This window comes from Kryptolebias marmoratus, unplaced genomic scaffold (assembly GCF_001649575.2).
Source record: "Kryptolebias marmoratus isolate JLee-2015 unplaced genomic scaffold, ASM164957v2 Scaffold80, whole genome shotgun sequence".
NCBI classification, from domain to species: domain Eukaryota; kingdom Metazoa; phylum Chordata; class Actinopteri; order Cyprinodontiformes; family Rivulidae; genus Kryptolebias; species Kryptolebias marmoratus.
Window position 1 is genome coordinate 5469 of NW_023665814.1, and position 18363 is coordinate 23831.

General features: G+C 49.9%; 3 protein-coding genes and 1 long non-coding RNA gene across 6 annotated transcripts in view; 2 read left to right on the forward strand and 2 right to left on the reverse strand.

The window, feature by feature from the left end:
• The first annotated feature begins 1043 nt into the window (after window positions 1-1043).
• On the forward strand, window positions 1044-5198 carry galnt11 (UDP-N-acetyl-alpha-D-galactosamine:polypeptide N-acetylgalactosaminyltransferase 11 (GalNAc-T11)). Its single transcript, XM_017403782.3, has 12 exons — window positions 1044-1224; window positions 2186-2433; window positions 2519-2642; window positions 2796-2962; window positions 3039-3164; window positions 3246-3495; window positions 3615-3732; window positions 3859-4011; window positions 4089-4304; window positions 4393-4497; window positions 4585-4722; window positions 4794-5198. Exons 2-12 carry the CDS (start codon window positions 2217-2219, stop codon window positions 4923-4925), a joined length of 1746 nt encoding a protein of 581 aa, XP_017259271.1. The 5' UTR covers window positions 1044-1224; window positions 2186-2216; the 3' UTR covers window positions 4926-5198.
• A 128-nt stretch (window positions 5199-5326) lies between these two features.
• Window positions 5327-11522, forward strand: chodl (chondrolectin). Of its 3 annotated transcripts, none has more exons than XM_017403777.3 (9): window positions 5327-7346; window positions 9052-9227; window positions 9453-9610; window positions 9680-9837; window positions 9978-10028; window positions 10106-10189; window positions 10258-10354; window positions 10815-10890; window positions 11001-11522. In XM_017403777.3, exons 1-9 carry the CDS (start codon window positions 7268-7270, stop codon window positions 11019-11021), a joined length of 900 nt encoding a protein of 299 aa, XP_017259266.1. In that variant the 5' UTR covers window positions 5327-7267; the 3' UTR covers window positions 11022-11522. The 3 variants fall into 3 exon arrangements, with proteins under 3 accessions (XP_017259266.1, XP_017259267.1, XP_017259268.1); XM_017403778.3 differs by having other exon boundaries at window positions 10109-10189; XM_017403779.3 differs by having other exon boundaries at window positions 10815-11522.
• A 222-nt stretch (window positions 11523-11744) lies between these two features.
• LOC108228251 (zinc finger protein 835-like) lies at window positions 11745-15527 on the reverse strand. The gene is made up of 4 exons (XM_017403775.3): window positions 15310-15527; window positions 14394-14618; window positions 13649-13978; window positions 11745-13496 (listed from the first exon to the last, which is right to left on the reverse strand). Exons 2-4 carry the CDS (start codon window positions 14605-14607, stop codon window positions 11896-11898), a joined length of 2145 nt encoding a protein of 714 aa, XP_017259264.1. The 5' UTR covers window positions 14608-14618; window positions 15310-15527; the 3' UTR covers window positions 11745-11895.
• Window positions 15528-16321: 794 nt separating this feature from the next.
• LOC108228255 overlaps window positions 16322-18363 on the reverse strand; it is a 4161-nt gene continuing 2119 nt past the window's right edge. Inside the window, exon 2 of the long non-coding RNA XR_001808193.2 lies at window positions 16322-18114. This is a non-coding gene — a long non-coding RNA (uncharacterized LOC108228255). The remainder of the gene's footprint in view (window positions 18115-18363) is intronic.

The window sequence follows — 18363 nt, forward strand, 5'->3', positions numbered from 1 at the left end:
ACAGTCTGAGGTTCCGGTCCCAGTGGAACCGGACAGTCTGAGGTTCCGGCCCCAGTGGAACCGGACAGTCTGAAGTTCCGGTCCCAGTGGAACCGGACAGTCTGAGGTTCTGGTCCAGAACTGATGCTATCTACAGCAGGTAAGATGTTGATTATTCAGAAACCCTCTTTAAAATAGCTGTAATATACCTTTAAATCAGGAACCAGCTCGTGGACCTTGTTACCAAACCTGAGACCTGTACAGAACCAGCTCCACCCTCTGACCCTGCTGAGGCCCCGCCCCCTCACCTGCAGCAGGTAAACTAACCGGCATGTGGAGTCTGAGCGGCCTCCTCTTCTTCCTCCTGCTGCTCCTCTCCTCCTCATCCTCAGTGCTCCCCATCAGGCGGTCCGCTCAGGTTCTGACCCAGTTGGTTCTGCTGTAAATTAACAGTATATTAGCTGGGAATTTCTGCGGGCGTTTTCCGTTTGAGCGGTCGGTGGTGATGTCACTTCCGGTTGTAGGCTCACCTGCGGGCTGTGATCCGCCTGCAGAATCGCTCCGGAACCGGGAGGTTCGGGTGTAGAACCAGACTCCCGCAGCAGAAGCTCAGTTGTGGGTCGGAACCGTTTGCTGCTCTTGAAGCCGGACCGAAGCTTTCAGGTCCAGGTCTCAGAAAGTCCGGATCCTCCAGAACCGCTGGGAGATGAGCGGCTCCATGACGGAGCGCGGTGGCGCGCAGCGGGCACAGAGGCGCGCTCCCGCTGCTGCTGGACTCAGGAGAACCGGGGGAACAGAATTCATTCCCTCAGAAAGTTCTGTGGAACCTTCATACCGTTTTAAACAGACCTTATTTAACAATAAAATAATTAATTTAATTATAGATTTATTCTTAATGTCTACTTTTAATATTCTGTATTTTCCCACTGGTTATGCAGACAGTGAACTAATCACAGAAATACTCTTATTTACAGAAGCTGCCTGAAATCTTTGGGTGTTTTAAGTTTTATGTTGAAAGTTTTGACAACTTCCACTTGTCTTATTTTGAAAGCGGAAGCTGAGATCACGTGATTCATGTGCGTTTGCGCAGAGCTGGGACAGTTTTGTGTCTCCGCGGGGACTCCATTCAGAACTCTGTTAGAAAACCTGCTGATTTTAGCCGACCTGGCTAACAGCCCGCTGCCCGCGGAGGTTCTGTCGGAGTGCCGTTGAGCAAACAGCTGATGGACCTTGAACACGGAGCAGGTACGAGTCCGGTGTGTCAGACAGCTGACCGAACATCAGAACTTTGTGTTTACATGAAAACCTGATTCAGTGCGTTTGACTGAGAGCAGCTAATGCTAGCTAAGCTAAAGAGTTCCATTATCGGATAGAGGTTTTTCTACGGGACCTGAAATCCGTTAGTTTCCTGTCAGGGATGAAGTTTAAAAACATTTCTAGCTAAAACTGTCTCAGCCTCACTTTTAAACAGGCTTAATCTGGTTCAATCTGTTTTAAATCTGAGTTTATAATTCGTTAATTTCCCTGTTTCTCCTTGTTGTTAGCCGTTTTACTGCAGGAACCGCAGCTGAATTTAACACAATAAATTAGAAACCTTCACGTTAATCTCTGTTTAAAAAACGAAACATTACAGATTAACGAGCCGAATCTCAGAGATAAACCTCAGATTAACAACCGACTTAGTCTTTTTTTAAAATCACTTAAGCATTAGGTTTAATTTGGCTTGTTAAACTGAGTTCAGGTTTCAGCAGCTGCTTCTTTCCAGGTGTTCACAGGTGAGGTGACTGCACAGGTAAATGGGTGGGTTTTATCTGAGCCGAGCTGAAGAGAAGTTCCTTCCGAATCTCAGAAGAACTTCATTTTGTTAACATCAGTGCTGCAGCTCATTAAATCTGAATGAATCCTTAAAACCAACGAGAGGTTGCTGGAGTTTTGAATGAGGACACGCCGACTTGTGGCTGTTGGGAGGAATAAATCCGTGATGCGTTCAGGACAATTGGCCAAATATTAATCAGCTCACATGATGGCACCTGAGCTGCAGTCACATGACCCTGCTTCTCATCCTTTATTGGTTATAGGTCAGTATGCAGAGTGAGTCCACCTGACCGTTGTTAACAAACAGCAGAAGTGTGTCCTCTGAGTCAGTGTGACCTCTGACCCCTCAGGTGTGTTGGACACACAGGTGAGACTTCCTCTCTTTCTGCAGTGTAATGTGAGGCGATGCTCGCTCGGCCACCATGCCCAGTGTCACGCTGCGGTATTTCTGTTATGGCTGCCTCGTTACCTCGGCAACCTGGTCCGTGCTCCTCTTCCTCTACTTCTCCCTGGGGGCGGAGCCAAACAGGAGCCCCATGCAGCACCGCAACCAGCCTATCAGCAGAAGCCTGTCCGACCACAGGGAGGGGCGTCAGCCTCCGGCAGCTAGTAAAGGGGCGGAGCTATCGCCAGAGATGGGTGAGTGTTGGTGGTGAGTCGATGAATCCTGAATGTGGCTTTAAGTCCAGAACGACCAGGTTTCAGGTTCTGTTTCTGTCTGCAGGGATGATCTTCAACGAGGCGGATCAGGAGGTCAGGGACACCGGATACCATCGGCACGCCTTCAACGTCCTGATCTCCAACAGACTGGGGTACCACCGAGACCTGCCGGACACCAGAGACCCGCAGTAAGACCGGGTGCTGATCGGACTGTTGGAGGCAGCTAGAACCTCCTTCCGCTCAGATCAGAACCAGATCTTTACCTGAAGCAGAGCTTTAGATGATGTCTTCAGAAAGATGCCGATGACTCACCTGTGTTCACTGTCCTAACTCGTTCTCAGGTGTCGGCAGAGGTCCCACCCTCCGGCTCTACCTTCTGCCAGCGTAGTAATCTGTTTCTTCAACGAGGCGTTCTCCGCCCTGCTCAGGACCATCCACAGCGTCCTGGACCGAACCCCCGCCTACCTGCTGCACGAGATCATCCTGGTGGACGACCACAGCGAGCTTGGTAACGAACACCTGAGTGCTGTGATGTGATTGGTTAAAGGCCCGCAGCTTACCTGTGAGTTCTGTTGATGCTGCAGAGGAGCTGAAGGACGACCTGGACAGGTACGTCAGGACAGAGCTGCAGCCGAAGGTCCACCTGGTGCGGAACCAGAGAAGAGAAGGTCTCATCAGAGGACGTATGATAGGAGCCTCCCATGCCACAGGTACCTGCTTCCTCCTGACTCCCTCCCACCTGTGCTGCCCCGCCTCCAGGTGATCCAGGACTTACCTGTGTTTGTGTCCAGGTGAGGTTCTGGTCTTCCTGGACAGCCACTGCGAGGTGAACCAGGCGTGGCTGCAGCCCCTGCTGGCTCCGATCCAGAAGGACCGCCGCACCGTGGTCTGCCCCGTCATCGACATCATCTCCGCCGACACGCTCGCCTACTCGCCCTCGCCCATCGTCAGGGGGGGCTTCAACTGGGGGCTCCACTTCAAATGGGACCCTGTCCCCCCGTCAGAACTCAACGGGTCCGAGGGGGCCTCCGGACCCATCAGGTAACAGATAACCAAACCAACCGACTTTCTCCATTTTAGGTTACAGAGAATTTAAAGTTCAGATCGTACACCTTAACCTCGCCCCCCCGTGTCCTCCCCTGGCGTCTCCTGCCCCTCAGGTCTCCCACCATGGCCGGCGGCCTGTTTGCCATGAACAGGAAGTATTTCAACGAGCTCGGCCAATACGACGCTGGAATGGATATCTGGGGAGGAGAGAACCTGGAGATCTCCTTCAGGGTGCGAATGCTTTTTACAGACTGTCAGTGAAGGTGTCGTCAGACTGACATGAAGGAACCGTCCACACTTCTTGTGTCTCCTTACCTCTCCTGTGGGTGGACATCTGTCCCCATCCTCTGTCCTCAGATCTGGATGTGTGGCGGTCAGCTCCTCATCATCCCGTGTTCCAGAGTGGGTCACATTTTCAGGAAGCGGCGTCCCTACGGGTCCCCGGGAGGACAGGACACCATGGCTCACAACTCTCTGCGGCTGGCACACGTGTGGATGGACGAATACAAGGTACACACACACACACACACACAGGGCTGCCGCAGCACCTTCTGACATCACTTCCTGTCTTTTTCTTGTCCAATCAGGAGCAGTTTCTGTCTCTACGTCCAGAGTTGCGTGAGCGCAGTTATGGAGACATCAGCGAGCGTGCGGCGCTCAGGAAGCGGCTGCAGTGTCGTTCATTTCGCTGGTACCTAGATACGGTCTACCCTGAGATGCAGGCGGTCGCCAACGGCAACAAGCAGCAGCCGCTGTTTGTCAACAAGGGCCTGAAGAGGCCTAAAGTCCTGCAGCGAGGACGGGTACCTAAACACAACTTGCAGCGTTTACCTGATTTACAAACGCCTGAGCTTCCTGCGGGACTTCAGCCTGTGTGTTTCCATCTTCCAGCTCCGTAACCTAGCAACCGGACGCTGTCTGGTAGCCCAGGGCCGAGTCAGTCAGAAGGGCGGGGCCGTCGTCCTGAGACCATGTGACTCAAGAGACAGCGAGCAGGTAACGTGGTCACATGACCTCGCAGCTCAGTTCTGTAGTCCTGATACACCTGAACGCACCATGTGACCTGAACCATGTGACGTGCAGGACTGGGCCTACGATGAAGACAAGCAGCTGGTCCTTGCAGGTCTTCTGTGTTTGGACGTCTCAGAGGTCAGGACCTCTGACCCCCCCAGACTAATGAAGTGTCACGGCTCAGGGGGGTCGCAGCAGTGGAGCCTGGGGGTGAGGAGCGGGATTGTGGTGGGGGGGTGGGGTGATGATGATGATGATGATGCTGATGCTCTCTCCTGCAGAAGTCCAACCGGCTCTACCAGGTCTCTGTGGGACAGTGTCTCTCCGTCTCCCAGCCGGTGGGACCGAAGGGTTACGTCTCCATGGCGATATGTGACGGGTCTCAGGCTCAGCAGTGGCAGCTGGAGGGCTGAGGAAGAGGACAGGGATAAAGATAAAGACAATCAGGAGGAAAAAGTTTTAGTTTTTCAGATTTTTATCGTCTGTGTCTGAAGGCAGCACAGACTTTCCTCCTTAGTTTCAGGTCCTGAAGTCCTGGACTTCAGACTGATGGTGGCTTTATCTGTTTTTAGTTTTTATTGTTAATTTAACTGATCAGGAACATCATGATGACCCTCAGCCATTTACAGAACACGTCTCTGCTGTTTTTAAAGTTTTATCTTCAATAAATCATCACCTAAATGTTTTATCAGGCTGTTTCAGAGACTTTCTGTCCCCTAAGTTCTTCAGCTTTCAGCTCCAGTTCTGCCGGGTTTACCCGGTTCAGATCGTGCACCTGAGGTTCCTCCTGGTGACCAGCAGGTGGCGGTGCTGTGTCGTTCTGCCGGCAGGGACATGGTATGTTGGTAGAACCAGAACAGGGTCCAAAGACAATGCCCCCCCCCGCCCCCCCACGGTCCTGCCTCAGGTTAATGGGTCATCAGGCAGTCTGAGCAGCTGCCGGCTGATTGGACGCTGCGACTCAATCAGACACATCAATCCACGTTTAGGAGAGGAAAGAAACTTTATTGATCCAGGGCTGCTTGACAAAACGCTCTGAGTGGGTGTGTCTGAACGTGTCCTCAGCTGTCCTGCAGGATCACTGAGGACAGTTCGGAGGACTCTGGACCCTGGAGGACCAGGTCTTCATCAGGTACCCACTCAGACCTGATCAGATCAGCGGACCTGAGGAGTTAAATGTTAAATGTTTCACGCCCCTGTTCTGGTTCCAACCCTGATCTGAAACGGTGGACTGCAGTAATCTGATTACTCTGGGGATTAGGTCAGTAATCAGATTACTGCTGTGGAGGTGAATCAGCGTTAACGAATGCTGCGGCCCCTCCCTGTGTGGGAGGACAAACGGACCCACCTCCACCTCAGCTGGGATTCCTCTGAGCCTCAAACTGGATTATCTTCCAGGTTTCCAGTTTCATTCTAAGTGTTTCAGGAAAACGATCCGACCGCTCTCAGACTGGAACCACTTTCACGCTCACAGCTTCCCGCAGAGGCAGACTTTTATTCTGAAAAACCTCACCTTGTGGTCACATGACACGAAACACAGAAACTGTGATGGTTCCACTTCCTGTCAGGCTGCATCAGAGGAACCCTGTCAGCACCTGGACAAGTCATAAAACAACATTTTCACAAACTTTATGACGATGTTCAGAGTTTACAACTGTCTTCGGTTCTTTAAAACTGACGGTTCTCATTAAAGCTGTCGGCGCCGTCCCTCAATCACATCCGAATCTGACCGAACGTCACGTTTCGGTCCAGAACCGGTCGATCCGGACCGCAGAGCGACACTGAGAGCAGCTCAGACTCACATTGATTTCAGATTTCCATCAGAGGAATCATAAAGTGCTGCTGTCACATTAATCTGCACGTTTTCATCAGAGTCATCATCACTTCCTCTGGGGGGGCATCAGAGACCAGTCGGACACGGTTTCAGGGACGGAAAGAGGATTAAAGACTGTAGGGAGTTGATTTAGAGACCAGTGTGGAGGTTTGTGAGGTTTTAGAGGGTCTGGGGTCTCCAGGGGTCCAATCAGTAACTCCCCAGTCTCTGTTTCTGCTCAGAAGGTTTATCAACAGGTCTGCTGGTCCCCCAACCAAACAGAACCACAGTGTCTGGTCTCTGAGCCTGTTGGAGGGACTGACGACCCTTCAGGGTTCTGATGGGACTGGACTTCCTGCCGCAGACCGGTTTCTGGTCTCTGAGCCTGTTGGAGGGACTGACGACCCTTCAGGGTTCTGATGGGACTGGACTTTGACCCGTTGTTGGACAGGTTCTGGATGCTGAGACAGGACAGACTGTGCTCATGGGTCCATGAAAAACCTGAGTAGGAGCGTGCACGTGGCTCTCTTGTTTAACCTGAGGAGCGTGCACGTGGCTCTCCTGTTTAATCTGAGCAGGAGTGTGCACGTGGCTCTCCTGTTTAACTGCAGTTTAATCTGAGCAGGAGCGTGCACGTGCCCCCCCCCCAGAGGAAGTGCTGCAGGCGCTCAGTTATTGATCAGCTGACCCGCAGGAGCCAATCAGCTGCAGCCTTTTCTAAGTGGATTAGGCTGTGGGGGTGGCCCCCCAGGGTCTAATGAAAGAGGAGGGTCCAGCTGGGCTCAGATCAATCCTGGGGGAGGAGACAGGCAGAAGCCTTCGTCGTCCTCCTCCTCCTCGCTGTTCAGATCAGAGAAGAGTGGCGCCATGAGAGGAAGACGCTGACAGCCGCAGGCTTTTATTCTGAAAGTCAGCTCTGAATTAAAACTCTTGTTTAAGAGGATGGATGTGTACGCGGTGATGCTGCTGCTGGGGGTCGTCATGGTAACGGTGGGGCTGAACTCGGGTCGGGTGATGAGCGGTGAGTCTGGTTGTTTCCTGTTTGTCTGATATCAGAAAACTTTTCCTGTGATTAATATTTTTAAAGCTGAATCCAGCTGATCAGTAAACAGGAAGTCCTTTAGTCTGAAACTCTTATTGTCTGGTTTTTGTTCCAGATGAAGCTGCTTCATTGTTGCATCATTGTGATATTTATGATGTCCTAACATTTAATTATGTTATATTTAAAGGCTCAGTGTGCAACATTTACTGTCATCTAGTGGTCAGATTGAGCCAGCGGCCATCTTGGATTACATAAATAACGCCCTGTTTTCCTCAGATCTTTAAATCTATAGAAAACAGAATAAAAATGTTATTTATGTTCTGCTTCAACTGACACGACATTTTATTAAAGACAAATTTCAGATTAAAACAGCTTATTTGATCATACATTAAATAAATATCTAATAAAATAATTCAAAACCATAAATTATCCGTTAAACATAAATTAGAAATATCTAGAGATCAACTTTCATCAGGCAAGACTTCCTTCTGTAAAAATCTTATTTTGAAGAGTGTCTATGAGCTTTATTTTGAAACTCCATGTTAAAAAAAACTTAACTTTAAACTTCTAAATCAGGAAAAATATTTAAATTATACAACCTATGGGGGCAGCCACTGGTTGCCATGGAGATTCCTGCCTTTTGGGGGCACACAAAGAGGAGGGGCATCTCTGTAGACAGAAACACAGAGTAAAAAGTAAGCCTCAGACCAACAGCCTCTGAGTGAAAACTATCAGTTGGATCAGAACTTCTTGACCCATGAGCAGCAGAAGGTTCTGATGGTTCCACAGGTTCAGGTTGATGGTTCTACAGGGTTTGTGGAGGAAGAGCCTTCACTTCCTGTTTGAAGCTCAGATCCAATGGAAGTCAATGAGAGTTTGGGTGTGTGACCTCTGACCTCTGAGAGGACACCATCTGTCCTCCAGCAGAGAGACACACTGGGTGGAAGGAGAAACTGGAGAAGAAGAGGACAGACTGAGGGACGAAGAGTTTGTTTCTAAAAATGTTGGAAAGTTTAAACGTTGATAAATTCTGAGGTGAAATCTGTTTGATTTTCAGATTATTTCCTCTGAAACAGATTTATTCTGAACAATAACGGCTTTAATCTGGTTCTGGTTCTGGTTTTGTGGGTTTTAGGTTCTACATCAAATGTTTGTCATGTTTCAGTCTCTGATGTTTGAGTTTGAGCCCGTCTCACAGCTGCGTTCTGGATGGACAGAGACAGGAGGACGGGAGGAGAGTGGACAGACAGAGGGGGACATAAGTGGACAGATATATATGGACCTCTTTACTGGCTTTAACAGGAAACTGATGATGGTGCACAAGAGAATCCAGCTAATCACTTAAAGTAGCTCTGAGGAGGCAGTTTTACTCCGATGGGGGAATTAATCACACACACCCACACACACACACACACACACTCTCTCACAGACCCTCTGAGACCGTGTGAGTGACTCGTACAAACAGCAGCTTTAGATCAGTGGTTCCCAACCCTGGTCGCGGTCCTGATTCTGGTCCTGATTCTGGTCCTGATTCTGGTCCTGGTCCAGGAGGAAGACTAACCTCCATGTTTCAGGTGTTTCTCTGCTGTGCCTCACCTGATCTGAATGACTGAGTGATCAGCAGAACTAGAACAGCTGCTCCACTGTTAGTGACGATGCTGTGGGCGGGGCTTTGTGTCTGCAGGTTCTAAGGTGTGTGAGGGCGGGGCCGAGCAGCCTTGCTATAAGATCGCCTACTTCCACGACGTGTCGAGCCGTGTGGCGTTCAGCGAGGCCAGACGGGCGTGCGAGATGGATGGAGGAGAGTTGCTGAGCATCGAGAGTCCTGCTGAGCAGAGACACGTGGAACACCTGCTACAGGTGAGAGACACACACACCTGTTACAGGTAAGAGGCACACACACCTGCTACAGGTGAGAGGCACACACACACACACCTGCTACAGGTGAGAGACACACACACCTGGTACAGGTGAGAGAGAGACCCACACACCTGTTACAGGTGAAAGAGACACACATGCTGTGGTTACACACAGTCTGACAGAATAGGCGAGTGATAAGTTTAAGCTCCTCCCTCCTTTCTCCAGGCCCTGCAGTCAGGAGCAGTGGGCGGAGCCAGAGGAGGAGGGGGAATAGCAGACGGTGATTTCTGGATCGGCCTGACTCGGGTGGGCGGAGTCGACAACACCTTGACTCCCTGTCCGGAGCTCTACCATTGGACAGACGGCAGTGTGGCCAACTTTAGGTGAGTGTGAGGTCATCACTGCATCACCTGATTTATCTGATGGTAACCATGGCGATGATGCTCCTGCAGGAACTGGTATGTCGACGAACCATCCTGTGGCGGCGAAGCCTGTGTGGTCATGTACCATCAGCCGACTGCACTTCCTGGTTTGGGCGGGGCTTATCTCTACCAATGGAACGACGACCGCTGCAACATGAAGCACAACTTTATCTGCAAGTATGAGCCAGGTGAGGTCAGCCAATCAGCTTCAGCCTCCGGTGTCAGGCCAGGTGAGGTCAGCCAATCAGCTTCAGCCTCCGGTGTCAGGCCAGGTGAGGTCAGCTAATCAGCTTCAGCTTCTGGTGAAGGTGTGTTTTGAATTTTTCAGAGAGCCACCTGGTAAAAGAACACGGAGACACACCTGTAGGGCGTGGCACAGGTGAGCAAGGGGCGGGGCACACCTGCAGCTGTATTTCAGTTACCATGGTAACCTCCATGGGTCCTGTTTGCCCTCAGCAGGGACTGCAGGAGGAGGCGTGGTCACTCAGGCATCAGGCAGCGAGGACGTTCCACCGCAGGTCGCCATGACAGCAACTTCAGGTAAAAACACGTGTGACCTTTGACCTGCAGTGATGTCACTGGGTCTCACGCTGCCCGTGTGTCCTCAGGCATGTTGCTGCTGTACGTGGTCATCCCGACCATCCCGCTGCTGCTGCTCATCCTGGTGGCTTCTGGGACGTGTTGCTTCCAGACGTTCAGCCGGAGGTAGGACTGAAGAACTACAAATCCCAGAATGCCCCTCAGAGCATTTAAAACATTCATGTGGTGTTGGAACACCGCTCAGTTCTTTCTGAAGAGTTTGAAGTTCTGATGTTTCATTTCTGACTTCTTAGACCCAAAAACAGAACCGGCTCAATATTTTATAAGTTAAGAGACACTTTGGAGATTTAAGCAGAACTCCGTCTGTAGTTTGTCCTCAGAGCGACTCCTGCAGACCCTCGTCAATAATTGATCAGTAGCCGATCGTGGCGCTGCAGATGTTGATGGACAGATGAAACGTTTTAGTTTCCTCCTGAGAGTCTTCATGTTGGAGCTGAAGGAGATTTAGTTTCATCAATACATTTAAAAGCAGATTTATCAACAGGTTTAAAACTAAATGAAATCATTTTTACGTTGGAAACTTATCGATCGATTATTGATGATGTCATCACCTCTGTCCCCACAGTCGTCCTCGCACAAAGACCCCCGCTGACCAGTCAAACCTCTGGATCTCCAAGACGCCCAAACCTGACAGCATGGAGGTGTGACATCAGCGCGATGTCGTCAGAGACTTTTATTTTGTAACTTCAGCTGGTGTTTCCTGTTTCTTATCGAATCGTTTCCTTCTTCTTCTCTGCTGAAAACCCATCAGAACACCAGGCGCTGGATTTAATAAAGCCTTCCTGATCTGATCAAACCACCTGAGGTTCTGCAGCAGGGTGACAGTGAGAGTGGGCGGAGCCTGTACACATGCCATCAGCCAATCAGCAGGGAGTTTGTTTATTCAGATCAAGATTTGGATGAAGGTGAAATAATTTCTGCTGCTGAGCATCAAACAAGGTTAGAACTCAGACAACCAGGTTCCTTCAGCTTCAGAATAAAAGCATCGGCATTTCAATATAAAAGCATAAGTGTTTCAGAGTAAAAGTGTAAATTTCAAATAAAAGCATAAGATTTTCAGAGTAAACTGTTTCCATTCAGGTGGTTCTGGTTGAACCTTTGCTGCTCCCTAGAATCAACACTAACATGGAGCTGGTTCTGCAGAACGGTTCTGATCTGGAACCAGTCAGCAGAACTTCTGTTTGGATGCTCAGTGTCGTACATGAATCTGTATGATGTTGTGACTGTGGAGGTTTGTGGTGCATGACGATAAAATGTTTAATAAAAAGGAAAACTGGACCGGACCCAGTGTTTTTCTCATAATGATAGAACCCGGATCGAGCAGCTGAACAGAACCTTGGAACATGATGTGGGTCTTTAAGAACCGGACTGAGCTTAAGATCAAAAGATGGATAGATGTTAAACGGATCAATAGTTCTGATGGGCTTTGTTTCAGGTCAGAACCACAGGACTGACCGGTACCAAACACTTTGTAAACAACAAAACAACAAGTGACCCGAGTTAAAGAGTTTATTGAAAACAACCAGAACAGGAGGGGGATCGCCTCCGGGCGCAGCCAATCAGCTGCCCAGTCTGGTTTCCATGACAACAGCTGTGTTTGCTGTTCAGCCCGTTCTGTTGTGAGCGCGCTCAGTGCAGCATCTCAGTCAGGTGGCATCCAGTGGCTCGATGACATCACTCAGCACAGTGTCACATGGCTCTCCGGCAGCGTCCACCTGCTTGATGACATCATCACTCAGCACAGTGTCACATGGCTCTCCGGCAGCATCCACGGCAACAACCGTCTCCTCTTGTTTAAAGGCGAAAGCGTGAGTCATGACATCATCATCTTCGAACAGGATGGGCGGAGCCTCACCTTGCCCCGGCCTGCCCACACCGTGCATACGCCTCCGGTGCTGCTGTAGGTTTCCGCTGCGGTTGAAGCGGGCGGGGCAGAGGTCGCAGGCGTATGGCCGCTCGCCCGTGTGGATGATGATGTGCCGGGCCAGCTGCGAGCGACATTTCTTGTCCTTGCCGCAGATGTGGCATACAAAAGTCTCCGGCAGGCGCGCTCCGTTGGCGTGCACCACCTCGCGGTGCCTCTTCAGGTGGCTGTGGCGACGGAAGCTGCGGCTGCAGAAGTCGCAGGAGAAGGGGCGCACGTCGCTGTGGACCAGGGTGTGGCTCGCCAACAAGGAGCGGAACCGAAACACCCTGCCGCAGATGGGGCATGGGAAGGCGCTTAGCGTCGCGGCACTCTTTCTGCGGGCAGCGGCGTGCGAGGCTTCGCCAGCCCTCGCTCTTAGGTGGACTCGGGCGTGGTGCTGCTTCAAGCAGGCGGCGCGCTGGAAGCCGCGCAGACAGATGTTGCAGCGGTGCGGCTTGTCGCCCGTGTGGGTCTGAGCGTGAGCGGTAAGCAGCGCCTCCGACTTCAGCCGCTTCCCACAGACGCCGCAGGCGAAGGTGCCGTCGACCAGCGGCCTTTCCTCACCATCGTTAAGGTTGGCGTGCAGCAGGATCTTGTGGCGCTTCAACTGGTACTGGCGGGCGAACTTGCGGCCGCAGATGTCGCAGAGGTGCGGCCGCTCGCCCGTGTGCATCTGGAAGTGGATGACGAGCTGCGATCTGCACTTAAACTCTTTGCCGCAGAGGTCACAGAGCAGCGAGGCGGGTTGCTGAGGGTTGGCGGCGCCGGATTGGTGCGCCACCTTCTTATGATGCTCCAGGTCATTGACCCTCATGTACGCTTTGGGGCAAAGGTCGCAGCGGTGCGGCTTCTCTCCCGAGTGGATGACCTCGTGTGTCTTCAGACGGGACCGGCAGCTGAACGTCTTCCCGCAGACAGCGCAGAGCCACGCCGGTGCTGCACGCTGCTTTTCCCGCTTGGTGGCGCCGTCCGGGTGGACGTGGGTCAGGTGGTGCTGCAGGTTGTCGCGGCGGTTGAAGCGCAGCTCGCAGAGGTGGCAGGAGAAGGGCTTCTTCCCCGTGTGGATGAAGGAGTGACGCGCCAGGCTCGACTTGTTCTTCATCACCTTCCCACAAGTGTCACACACCGTGCTGTCCGGCTCCAGCTTCACCAGCTGCACAGGTGCATGCTGGGAGTCTGAGTCCAGCTGCACAGGTGCATGCTGGGAGTCTGAGTCCGGCTGCACAGGTGCATGCTGGGAGTCTGAGTCCGGCTGCACAGGTGCACGCTGGGAGCCTGAGTCCGGCTGCACAGGTGCACGCCGGGAGTCTGAGTCCGGCTGCACAGGTGCACGCTGGGAGCCTGAGGGGAGGAGACAGAAAGAAGAGAGTATGGATACATTTTCAGTTTCTGGTGAATCTTGTGAGAAAAACAACTTCTGATGCAGAAGCTTTCAGGTTCTTAAAGGTTTCAGCTGAATTAAACCTAAAGGTTCTGGTTCTGTTCTGTCTCACCTCTTGTGGGAGTCCAGTTGGGGTCACCTGTGTCTTCTTCCACCATTCTCACATCTTCCTCCTCCTCCTCCTCCTCCTCCACCTGTTGGAGGTCAAGTGACTTGCGGCGGCGCCGGCGTTGTGCCCCACTTTGCCTGGTGGTGTCGGAGTTCTGAGGTAGCAGTCCCTTTCTGGTTCTGGTCCTGGTCTGAGTGGGCTCATCAGAGAGTTTGACAGCAGGTCGGATGATTCTGGTTCTGGTCCGGTTGGTGGTGCAGTACTGCAGTAGGGCGCCGCCATCCGATCCGTCGGGTCGGACCGTGAGACACTGAAGCAGCATCGCAGACGAACCTGCAGACAGAGAGCGAGTCAGTTGGACCTGGGTCCAGTTCTGATCAGGTTCTGTGCCCAGAGTTCTGCCTGTCAGGCTGCACTGAGACTGCAGACAGAACTCAGGGATTAAATGAGCCGCCAGTGGGTTTCTGGTGGTTCTGACAGGCGTGGAACATGCGAACCGGGCCTCTGATGCCCTCTGGTGTCAGAAACACAGAACTGCACTCAGAGTCCTGATCTGTCCCATCTTCTGTCTGGTTTCCATGGAAACACTGGACACTTCAAATGTTGCCCAGCAGCCTCAGCTTCTGAATGACATTTTAGACAGAACTTCACAATAAAAGCCCCAGTTTCAGAGTAAAAGCCTCAGTGTTAAACTGTAGCTGTGCTGAGGTTGAACTCCATCCAGACCTGAAGACACCTTCGTCCTCACCTGAGTGTCTCCAGCTGAGCTGCTGAGTCAGCAGGTCCACCTGGACGCTGGCGTCCCTGGTCTCTGTGGAGTCGCTCTGACAGCCCACCTCCTTCCTCTCCTCCTCCTCAGGACTCTCCCACTGGCAGCCCACCTCCCTCCTCTTCACCTCCTCCTCCTCTCCATCTCTCAGCAGGAGGACACAGAGCTGCTCTCCTCCTACAGGAGGCTCCATCCTTCCAGCACCTGCCAACAGTCACATGATCAGAACTTCTGCCTTCTGATTGGCGGCTGCACCTGTCACTCACTGCCTGAACCAGAATGGGCCCCAGCAGCCTGGATGGGGGCCCCAGGAGCCTGGGGGGGTCCTAGCAGCCGGAGGGCCCGGCTGCTGGGGGCTTCTGGACTTCTGGTTGACTCTTATTTTTCATTCTGGTTTGTAAGTCATTCAGGTAAATAAATTTAAATAAAGTTAAACCAAAAACAACATTCTCTGCTGCTGCAGGTTCCCAGTCATCCAGGAAACAGTGAATCCTAAAAAGGTTAAAAACAGAAACATCTGGACTTTGTTCTGAAGCTGAAGACGGCTTTCAGGTTTCAGGAAAAGAGAGGAGTTCCAGCTTTGAAAGCTGAGATGTTCTGTAAACCAGATTCAGCTGCAGATTATCGCCCTCCCCTCACAATAGGTCATAAACATGATGATAAAAACATTTCATCAGTGGAAGCTGTTTCCCTGACCAATATGGCGGAGCTGAGGATGAACGAGCCCCACAAACAGTGAAGGTTTCACGGCCAACGGCTCATCTAGGGTCAGAGGTCAGGGGTCGGAGGTTAGGACCCAGGTGGGGCTCAGGACGTGTCAGTATCTGACCAGTTCTGAGGTAATATTCTCATTTATTAAACTAAACTAACTTGTGTGAGTCGGAGTGCAGCTCACCTGCAGCCCGGCTCCTCCTCTGATCGGTCCGCCTCGTTAGCTCGATGCTAACAGCAGCAACTAACAGGTGCGTTCACCTGAGAGCCGCCACGTGCGCACACCGTCCTCTGTGACGTTTCCCCTGCAACACAAAGGTTCTGTTCGACCCAACACAACAAGTCCAGAACAGAGCAGCAGGACCGCAGCAGGCCGCGCCGGGACTGACAGGAAGTATTTGTTTCTTCTTCCGGTTCTGCTGCCCGCGGCTCTCTGCCGCCCCCTGCGGACACAGCTGGAACTACAGACGATTTTTTCCCACTAAAAAATAAATTTAAAAAAATCTTCTCTTTTATTATAATTTAAATTTAAAATTTTCTTTATTTCCCTAAAGAAATTGTTTATTTCCAGAGGTGTTGAACCAATGAAGCCCATCTTTGGTTTCAAACAGTTCATTCTGTGAATATCCTTGTTTTCATGGTTTCAGCTGTTCTGGTATATTTACGTAAATCTGTAAAGGTTCTATAAAGTGCCTTTTCTGATTTAAAGCACAGAATGTTCATTTTTGTAAGGAACCTTCTTTCTGTGGGTTTCTTATTAGTTGATCAGCTTATCGCTGCAGTTCGTGGGACGTAGGTGGGATGGAAAAAACTGACCTAAAACTCATTTTTAACTGTTTTAAACTACACAGAAAAAAATTATTAATTCAGCCTAAAATCACAATATAAACACAGTCCAATGTGTAAAACCCTGAATCCAGAATAAAACCACCTGACTTTACTATAATATCAAAGATTTTATTTAAGCTTATTTTTAATCACTTTCAACATCTACATGAATATTAAAATCTGCACTCTCAGATTTTATCTGTTCAAAAGTCTGAAAATTCAGACAGAAACTCATATTATGGACCAGGTGACTCATAAACAAGAAATAAAAGGGTCTGACTTTCAGAACAAAAGCATCAGAGTATCTCTGCATCCAGTGGACAGATTGCAGCGATCTGATTGGCTGGGATCAGTGATGTCACAGGCTGCAGTGTGTATACAGAGTTTTATTTGTAATACTCTTTGAATCAGACAACATAAATAAAAGGTTTCATTACATCAGAGCCATAAATCTGCTGGGTTCAGTCCAAACCAGCACATTACCAGAGTCCGATTGGGTCAGAACCAGGTGAACTCACTGTGGTTCTGATGGTGGAACATTAAAATCTTCTGCCATGATTGTCTCTGTCTGTGTGCTTCACAAGAACAACAAGAACAACAAGAACAACAAGAGCAACATGACAACAACTGAAGGAATAAATATTCTTCCTGTTTATTTACATTATAAACATCTTCTATCTGAAACGAGACCATGGAACCAGAAACACCGGAACCAGAACTTGATGGAGTGGTGGAGGTGGTTCTGATGTTAAAAAGACCAAAAACCACAGAAGAAGACAGACAGACGGACAGAGGGTGACCCATAAACATCTGCTGGTTCTCAGTGAGGAAACAGGAAATACTGGAGAAACTTGAGAAAATAAAACCAAAATAAAATCAGATCTAAAGTAAAGTTTCTCTTTGGAACTTAGAGTTTCCACAGAAAGCCTGGAGTTCGAATGTCACCAACTCTCTGTTCCACCAGCCCCAGAAGTGATGGTTCCAGATCTATGGAACAGCTGGACCAGGATTACAGGGTTAGACCAGCTGAGAGCCACATGGGACCAGGGTTTCCATGGCAACAAAGCCCTTTGGTCCTGTACTCTGAAGTACTGAAGACCAGAAAGTGTCCCGTGTGTTGTGGGGCTGAAGGGTTGAGTTGAGTTTGGTAAAAAGAGAACGAACAGGTGAGGATAACCCTCCTGAGGCCTTCAGACTCACTAAGACTTCAGGAGGGTTCAATCATTTTGGAAACTTTGGTCATTTTAACTGGATTTAACTTGGTTTTCTGGTTCTGTTCTGAGATCCAGGCTGTGTGTCAGTGATATTTAACAAGTGGTGTTCCACATGGCTCATGTTCCGGTCCGCAGTAGTTAAAAAAGAAGATTTCTGAGTTGATTCTGGAGATGTGCTGAATGAATCCTGTGAGCAGGAAGTAAACAGGATGATCCCGACAGAACGGGTCAGAACAGAGGCAGCTGGTCCCTCTGACTCGGCCGGAAACACATGCTGCTCCGCTGCATGAAGAATCAAGTCCGGGTCAGGACCTGGTGGGATCTTACAGCTCAGACCTGGAGCAGGTGTTCTGACTGTCAGGATGTTTTCCAGAATAAAATCTCTAAAAACTGTTGGAATCCACAGAATAAAGACGATTTTCAACCTGCAGCTCCTGGCTGAGAATCTCACAGGTTTTTATTTTTTCTGCTGCTTTTACTGAATGTAAACAAGAAAAAGTTTTTAACAAGGAGGCGGAGCCTGTCAGCAGAGGACGCCATGTTTTATCAAAAGGAACCCCTTCAGACGTTTATTGACCTCTGATCATGTTGATCGATCACAGATGAGACGATGAAGTCCAAAGTTTGTTTGTTTTTGCTTCAGTTTCAACTTATCAATATAAAAAACAATAAAAACAAACAACAAAACAATAAAAACAACAAAGTGAGACGAGGTGAGGATCGCTGTGGGTCTGTCAGTGTGTCCACGCTCGCTGTCAGCCGTTCAGTCAAAAACAAAACCTCCTTCCTCCTCCTCCTCCTCCTCCTTGCCGTGCTCTCCACCTTCAGTCAGTAGTTGGTTCTCCTGCAGTCTGAGGAGGAGGAGGAGGTGATGAAGGAGCGTCTGGTTGAAGCTAAGCAGAGTTCAGAAACTCCAGAGCCACTTCATAACAAAACTTATACTGTTCCTGTAAAAAAACAAAAACATCATCACATAATCAACAATCTGTTCAAAATACAGGTGCTGGTCATAAAATTAGAATATAATGAAAAAGTAGATTGATTTCAGTAATTCCATTTAAAAAGTGAAACTTGTATATTATATTCATACATTACATACAAACTCATATATGTCAAATGTTTATTTCGTTTAATTTTGATGATTACAAATGACAACAAATGAAAATCTCAAATTCATCATATCAGAAAATTAGAAT